The sequence below is a fragment of the Phoca vitulina genome, unplaced genomic scaffold (assembly GCF_004348235.1).
Source record: "Phoca vitulina isolate PV1807 unplaced genomic scaffold, GSC_HSeal_1.0 scaffold66, whole genome shotgun sequence".
Lineage (NCBI taxonomy): Eukaryota > Metazoa > Chordata > Mammalia > Carnivora > Phocidae > Phoca > Phoca vitulina.
In genome coordinates, this window is record NW_022589769.1 from 2,059,529 (window position 1) to 2,068,040 (window position 8,512).

Sequence of the window (8,512 nt, forward strand, 5' to 3'; positions counted from 1 at the left end):
AACCTTGGCTCCTCTTCTATAAAATGAGGATTATAGTAGTTAAGGGCCAACTATCATGGTTGCCCCAGGACCGAGGGATTGTCCAGGGCATAGGCCGACTTGGTCTCCCTAACAGTAGCACCTAGCTAAAGGGTTGTTGTTTTGGAAAGAATTCAGTGAGATGATGTGCGTTACCCTCCCTGGCCTTGGTAGATGCTCGCTGGGCTAGTTTCTCTCCTCCTAAGGAGGGACAAATGTGTCTGAGGGAAGTGGGCCCCTCCAGGGTGTGCCTGTGTGTGAACCCTTGGCGACACCCTGTGCCTCATTCCAGCCGTACCGGATCTTTAACACCTGGCTGGGGGACCCGTCCAAGAACCTGCTGCTGGCCGAGGTCATCAACATCATCAAGCGGGAGGACCTGCTGAACAACGCAGCGCATGCTGGGAAGGCCCTGCTGACGGGGCTGCTGGACCTCCAGGTACCCCTCCCAGACCCCCACCCATGGCTCCCCACCGTCCCCACCGTCCACCCACCAGCATGGTATTGTACCTGCTCTCCCGTGCCGTTTCTGTAGGGCCCGTCCCTCCCCCACTCCCAGCCCCTGGCTCTCTTAAGTTCAGGCATCTGTCCTCTGAGAAGCCTCGCAAATGCCCCACTTACATTCCCCCGACTTGTCACCTTGGCCCTTGTCGCTCCTGTCCTCTTTCACGTACCACTCCCAGCAGCGCTGTCCAACGGGACAAGCCCCAGAAGCAACTTTAAACGTTCTAATAGCAGACCGACAGTAAAAAGGAAGGACGCAAAGTTAGTAATAATGTATTTTACATAACTCATTACATCCATACGATGATTTCAGCCTGCCGTCAATACAGAAAATAGTCACTGCTGGATTTCGTATTCTTCACTAAGACTTGGAAACCCAGCCCGGACCTTACACGGACAGCACGGCTCCAGTAGCACTTGCCACATCTCAGGCCACACGTGGCTGCCGCGTGGGACAGCACAGCTCTGTTATCACCGCGTGTCTTTGTTATGTGGTGCTCCCTGCCTGACACCCTCCCCTCACCCAACACGGACTCGCCCAGACGGGGCGGGCCAGCGGGAGCACACCCAGCAGGCTGAGGCTGGAGGTCGGCTGACCCTCCCCAGCTGATGGTCACAAAGAGCCCTTCTGCCCGGAGCTGGAGGGTCCAGCCGCCCGTGGCCTGAGCAGAACCACCAAGGGCGATGGCAGGGGTGGTGGGGAAGGGGGGTCGGTCAGTAGTTGTAACAGCCTCTGTTTATTGAGCGCCTCCTGCATGCCCGGCCTGGAACAGGGGCTCTTAGTCGCCCGTGGGGTGAAGTCCAGCAGGGATACGTGAGTGTAGCCACCGTTACTATCCCAGTTTTACAGATGAGGGAACTGAGGCATGGAGGGGTCATTAGCTTGTTCAAAGTGACACAGCTTCCATATGGTACCCAATCCACCAACTGGAACCTGATTCTGGTGGACTTCAAAATCCATGTTCTGGGGGGTCCCCGGGTGGCCCAGACGCTGAAGGGGTAAAGTGAGACCCTCCAGCCAGTCAGCAGGTGCACGAAAGAACAGAGGAAGTACTGCAGTCACTTCCAAGCCTCAGTTTCCCCATCTGTGGAGATCGGATGGTCTCCTCTGCTGGTGGAGTGAGGATTCAAGACCATGCATGTAAGTGCCTGGCACACATATGGGCCCAGTTATTACCACCAGAATGTGGCTTTATCTCCACTTCCCACCAGTGAGATGACACTTGCCCCTTGGCTCTGCCCCCAGTGCCCTGAGATTATGTTTTTTAAGATTTATTTATTTGAGAGAGAGAGAGCAGGGAGAGGGGCAGAGGGAGAATCGATCCCACGACCCTGAGATCATGACCTGAGCTCAGATCAAGAGTCGGATGCTTAACTGACAGAGCCACCAGGCGCCCCTGCCCTGAGATTATTTGGGGTCATGCAAGCCCTGTCGATTATCCTTCCTTCACATGAACAACAGAGTGGGGAAGAACAAAGATCTCCTACGCCGACTGACTGCAGTAGCTTCCTCGGGCTGCTGGAACAAACGGCCACAAGCTGGGTGGTTTAAAACAAGAATTGGTTCTCTTACCATTCTGGAGACCAGAAGTCTGAAATTGAGACAGCAGCATACGTAGGGATTCTTTCTGGAGGCGTGGAGGGAGATTCCACCCCACACCTCTCCCGGCTTCTGGTGGCAGCCAGCAATCCTGGGTGTCCTCTGGCTTGTGGGTATGCATTCTGGCCTCTGTCCCCAGTGTTCCCATGTGCCCGCGTCTCTGTCCAGATCTCCCTCATGTAAGGACGCCAACCTTGGAGTCAGGGCCACCCTAATCCAGTGTGACCTCCCCTTAACCTAACTAATTGCATCGGCAAAGACTCTACTTCAAAGTAAGATCACATTCGCAGGTTCCAGGTGGACGTGAATTTGGGGAGGGGAGCACTGTTCCACCCAGTACCCAGTCACAGAGCCTAGAGTGAGGATGAGCGTCCTCCCCTCAGATTCACAGGTTTTCTAGAAGAAGCGCTGACAGATGGCTAACATCCTCTGAGCACCTGCCAAGTGCCAAGCCCTGCGCCTGACATAGAAATCTTGTGTCACTAAATTCCCACCACAGCGTGTGGGGGGCAAGAGCATTTGCATCCTTGGGTTTACGGAAGAGGAAACTGAGGCACGGGCCACTTCTGCGACTGGCCCCAGGGTGCATCAGGAGAAAGACACAGGGCAGGTTCTGGACTCAGGACTGATGTGTACAGAGCCAGAGCCCGTGACCCCACAGCCGTTGTGCTGGCCGTGCAGAGGCCCGAAGGCCAGACCCTGGGGGGCACGTGAGGAGCTGCTCACAGCCCGGCTGCTGCCTGGGTGACGGGCTTTGATGCAGCCTTTTCCCCCCACTGCAGGCCCGGTACCCCCAGTTCATCAGCAGAGTGAGAGGACGAGGCACCTTTTGCTCCTTCGACACTCCTGATGAAACCATACGGAATAAACTCATTTTAATGGCCAGAAACAAAGGTAAGTGAACAGGACTGGAAGCTGAGCCGCATCGGGGACCCAGGTCACCTGGGGAGGGTGCACCGCGGGGCGCAGGGAGGCAGGGGGTTTGCGGGGCTGAAAACAGTCTGAGTGCTCTTTCTCAAAAGAAGGGGAAGTGGCCAGCAGACTTCCTTATTCATTCACTTGATAGATATTCACTGAGGTGGTGAGTTGCATTAACAGAGGAGAGAACTGAGATGATGAAGGAACGAGACCATTGGGGCCCTTCCTTCGAGGAGCTCAGGGTCTAGCAGGAAGGACCATGTGAGACGGCGTTTCATAAACCATCGGTTGTAGTTCTGCATCCTAGGAAGAAAGAAAGGAGGCTAAGGATGGAATAGTGGGGGGGGGGGGGAGTGTGGAGACCAGGAAATCAGGGGAGGCTTCCTTGAGGAAGAGGCATTTTACCTTAGGTCTAGCCAGGTGAGCCAGGGCTGGCCAGGTGAAGATGAGGAAGGGCATTCGGGCAGAGGGAGGCACATGTGCAATTACCTGAGGCGGGATGGAGCCCACAGAGGCAGAGAAGCGTCTGGAACGGAGTGTGGGGAGGGGCTGCCAGGCGCATGTCACATGGGCCTGTGGAGCCCGTTCAAGAGTCCCAGCTTCTTCCTGAGCTATGGGAAGCCATGGGAGAGGCTCAGGGGGGTCAAAGTGTGCGATCAGAGGGCCTGAGATGGGTCAAGCGAGACTCAGCCCCTTCACTGCTCCATCTCAGAATTCCCGAGGAGCAGGGGTAACTCGTCTCCTCTGTAACGAGAAAGCTGTTTCGGGGGCGCTACGAGACCTTGACCAGAACACCTAGCCAGTCAGTGCGCAAGACACCCTTTAAAATCAGCAGGCCCGACCGCCCCTGGTGACAGCTGTGCCCCTTGCACCTGCTGCCGGCTGCCCGCACTCCGTCACCTCTGTTTGCTTCTTTCCTTCCTGACCCCACCATGAGTTTCTGGAAGGCAGGTCTCAGTGGGCCTGGTTCAGGGGCAGCAGAGCAGGCATTCGAGGTGGGAGGGAGGGAGGGAGAGAACGGCCGGCGGGGTGGGTGGAAGGACAGACGGAAGCTGGACGGAAGGAAGATGTGCAGTCCCCGGCCGGCGCCCAGGCCGCTGACCACACCCCCCACCTCTGCTTTCAGGCGTGGTGTTGGGAGGCTGCGGGGACAGATCCATTCGGTTCCGCCCCACTCTGGTCTTCAGGGATCACCACGCGCACCTGTTCCTCAATATTTTCAGCGACATCTTAGCAGACTTCAAGTAAAGAAGCCATTTCCACTACGCTCTGAGAAAGCCCCGATCTCAACTGTTGTCAAATTGATTAGTTTGCCTACTTCATGTTTTCACTTAAAGTATCAGAGGCGAATGCGTAAACTGAAGGGTTCTTTGTGGGGAGGGGGTGTTTGTGATGGCTTTGGGGGGGAGGGGACAGGCGGGAAGGGCTGGTTTTGATTTTCCTCCCTGCAGAGCCAATGACGCACATGGGTCTAAGCCCAGAAAGTCTGCGTGAGCCCTGGACATCGTCTTCAGCAGGGCCATGAGGGTCCTGGCCATATATGTGCCCACCTTGACCCCAACAGTGTCTTTGGAAGCCAGGAAGGGAATACAGCTGCTCCCGGGATGGGGGCTGGGACTTCTGGGTTCCAGTCCCTCTCAAGTGCCATACTGTGTGATCGACCATGCGGGCTCCCCACATGGTCGCCCCCTCCCGCCCGGCCCTGGAGCTCTGAGCAGGTCCCGTGCACAGTTCAGCAAAGGACAGGACAAATCACACAAGGGAAGGACAGTAGGAACATTAGGCTGGAGCTTGCAGTGTGGGAAGGGGTCCAGTGGCCTCCTGATGACTCGGGCCACTCCATTCAGTGCATCTGGCAATCCTCTAAACTGTGAATTCCGTCCTTGATGGGGCTTGGCCTTGGCCTTGGAGAATCTCTGGGTGGCAGCTCTGGCACTTCTTACTCGCCACTCTCCGTTCCCCCAACTCTGTCCCCTCTGTTAAATGTCATCCCAGTCCTCTGGGGGTGGGGGGACTGCAGCCTGGGCATCCACGGGGACACACAGGAGCCAGAAGGCCAGGGGCACAAGCCAGTCACCCGGGAGCGGAAGCCCAGGGCCTGGGGCAGCAGAGCCACCTCCTCTTGTCTCCCCGGGCATCAGGGGTCTGACCCGTGGACGCCTTGCCCCGGGGGCCTCCGCTCCACTCCTGAGCAGGCCTCACTGGACGGCAGAGCTGTGTGAAGCTGCTCCAGCACAGGCAACCAGTTGCTGAACTAGATTTCTTGAGGGAAGCACCGTGAACTCAAGGCACCAGAGCACCATGCAGAAAAGATTGCCTGTTGGTTCAAGGTTTCCTTGTACTTGCCGCTCCAGATTACAGGTTTTCCTGATGGACAGCAGGATGTAACTTACCAGGCAGATGAGTTAAATGCTTAGTTGGACGGTGGTGGAGGCCAAGGGGCCTCTTCTGGAGGCGAGACATTCTTGGAACCGACTGGACTTCCGATGTCCTACAAAGAGCCTCTGGTTGTCCCCCAGCAGTGGAGTGGTGTTTAGTGGGCAGACTCGGGAGGCCCCGCTGTAACCCCTGCCCCGAGGGAAACGCTCTGCCTCCCCCTGCCGGCTCGGCTGTCTCGGGAGATGGACACACCAGGGTTTTCAGTTCAGCACTTTGCTCTTCTAATAACTTAATCATCCAAAGACCTCAAGCTGGTGGTAGTGGTTTCTTTTTCTTTTCTGCTTCCACTGTTCCAAGTGGTCCTCAACCTACGTTTGTAGAGAAGGAAAGGCACTAGCATGTCTGACAGACGCGGTCAGATCCGTGGACTCTGGCGCACGCCGCATCTCGTGGTCCGTGCGAACCATTGCTCTTCAGAAGGACTTGTGTCGGTGTCAGTGTGAGGCCGTTTGCTCTGCCAGCTGAACGGAGGTGTCTGCCCCCCTCTCTGTGCTGGGTACCACTCGCTCGTATGATCATCTCTCTATTCTGTCATTCCTTCATGGAACTTTCGCTAAGTCCCTCCCCTGTCCCAGGCCCAGCGCTAAGCACTAGGAATACAACATGGTCCCTGCTGTCAAGGGACTCCCATCTCATTGGGGACAACAGACTCTTCAACCAGCAATCCAAGCCGAGTGGCAAGTGCTGTGACAGATGTATGGGAACGTCGGGAAATCAGAGGGAGTGCCAGGCAGGCTCAGGAGGTTTCGGGGAGAAAGTAACATTTGAGCAGGGTTTGGTAGAATGAGCAAGAGTTCTCCAAGCAGACAAGGCGAGGAAGAGTGTCACACAAAAGGGGACAGCACGTTCAAGGCACATCAGTTCACAGTCTCACACCTTCCACTGGGGATCCAGGTTCCACAGGCAATATCCCAAGATTAAGGCCTTATTTAACAAACAAATCAGATGCAAACCGAACCATAATTCATTTATTGGCATAAGTATGCTTTCTCTGGAGAACTTCAGCATTGGGTGCAAACACGCGGTAAGGTCCCGGAGTCCAAAAGGTTTTCAAGCCAGGGCGCAACTAGAAACTCAGCTCTTTGGTGGAGAGAGTGGCTATAAATATTTTGTTCTCTCCCACGGGGCAATCATAGAGAAATGAAATCATTTTACCTGGAAAGTCATTTCCAGACTTATTCACTCCTTACCAAGGGAAGTTACTTCTCATGAAACTTTTTAAGCCATTTTTCAACATGCTCTTGTTGGCTCAGGGCATCACATGAGTTCCTGAGGCATCCTCTTTTGGGGGTGGGGGTATAGCTGGAAGAATCTGAAGGAAAAGTCTCTCGGCAGGGCTCACGATTGTAGGGAGAGAGGTGGGTAAAAACGGGGAGCCCAGCTGACAGGTGGCTGACTAGGGTGGGGCCCGTGGAGTGCTTCTGTGGCCGACGGTCTGGGAATGAATCCATCGCCCATCAGTGCCATAGACTTTAGTAACTATCTCTAGCAAGTCTTGTCACTTTTACAGAAAACAAGGTCCTGTAATAGCAAGTCTTAGCACATCCTCACTTTTATTATAAATGGGTGTTTTTTTTATAATTTTTACTGACACTCAGTAACCATGCAAAAGTGTGCACAACATTAATATACCTGTGTATCTATACCTATCTCTATACATATACACACACACACACACACATATATATATACACATACGTATATCAGCTCATGGTAGAGAACCATAGCTAGGGAGCTCCGCCGACTTACGCATTCAAAGTGATCTTGTTTACAGTATTCTGTTGACAGTGCCAATAAATGATAAAGAAATTAACATGTCACAATGTAACTGATGACCATATGCACAATTCCGTGAATTAAATCTGTTTCCTGTTGTTAATCAGTATTCTTAATTAAAAAAAAATTTATAATGGAAACATCAGCATGAACGTGGCCTTTTTGGGGTTGGAAAGTTTTGTTAAGTCATTGTCTGACAAGTACATATTAAGCACCAATTACATACCGCTTAGGGAGGCCTTGGGGGATTCCTCTGGCTGCATAAGTCTGCCTTGGGCTCAGGAAGCACCGTGAGGCCATTAACCTCACCAAAGCTCATCGAGGACTTATCATGTGACAGGGGCACAGGGCTGGACAAAGCATGGTCCTTACACTCAGGTCATCTTCCGGCAGGGCAGAGGTCACAGCAAGCCACAGTGTAGGGACCGGAATACAGGCAGACCCTGGCTGCTGTAGAGGCACAAAGGGCAGGTCCCAAAGTTGGAGTAGAAGTTAGGTCCCTGAGTTCCATCTTCAAGGTCGAGTCGGAACTGCTGCAGTGACTCTGAGGAGGGACGGAAGGCAGTCCAGGCCGAGAGCAAAGCTAACTGGAGGCACGACGGCAGGGTGAGGGCAGGCATTCTGTGGTGCAATCAGAGAGAGGACCACAGGAGCCAGAGACCGGACCAAAGAAACAGGCAGGGCTCGGCTGCAGAGGGCCTCCCCCGCGCTGCTCAGAGGCACGGCATTTCCACGCTGTGGCTCAGGCGCCGCAGGTTGGGAGCAGGGGGGTCACCCACCGTGCTGAGCGCTCCTGGGAAGGACGGGGAGGCCGAGAGACCAGTCAGGAATCTAGTACAGTCAGGGCGACTTGGCGGCCCGACCTGGACCGGGGCTCGTGGGCTCCTGTCTTACCAATGCTCCCAGCTGTGTCAGCGACCCTGTAAAACTAGGCAAGGCATGGGTCCCATGGTTTTCCAGGCTTCCTCCACTTTGGACACACAGCATGTCTGTAAGAGAATTCTCTTGGAAGATAAGATTTACCATTAAACATGTTTTTAAAATAATCACATATAGTGGGGCGCCTGGGTGGCTCAGTCGTTAAGCATCTGCCTTCGGCTCAGGTCACGATCCCAGAGTCCTGGGATCACATCCCGCATCGGGCTCCCTGCTCAGCGGGGAGCCTGCTTCTCCCTCTCCCTCTGCCTGTCGCTCCCCCTGCTTGTGCTCTCTCTGTCAAATAAATAAAATCTTTTTAAAAATCATAATCATCACATC

The 8,512-nt window shown here is 54.4% G+C and overlaps 1 protein-coding gene across 2 annotated transcripts in view; it reads left to right on the plus strand.

The window, feature by feature from the left end:
* The window catches only part of ABAT (4-aminobutyrate aminotransferase), an 88,059-nt gene extending 80,664 nt beyond the window's left edge, over window positions 1–7,395 (plus strand). For both annotated transcript variants that reach the window (XM_032392148.1, XM_032392149.1), the window contains exons 14-16: window positions 311–457; window positions 2,905–3,016; window positions 4,167–7,395. In XM_032392148.1, coding sequence (XP_032248039.1) covers window positions 311–457; window positions 2,905–3,016; window positions 4,167–4,288 — 381 coding nt within the window. In that variant the 3' untranslated portion in view covers window positions 4,289–7,395. The remainder of the gene's footprint in view (window positions 1–310; window positions 458–2,904; window positions 3,017–4,166) is intronic.
* Window positions 7,396–8,512: the final 1,117 nt, after the last annotated feature.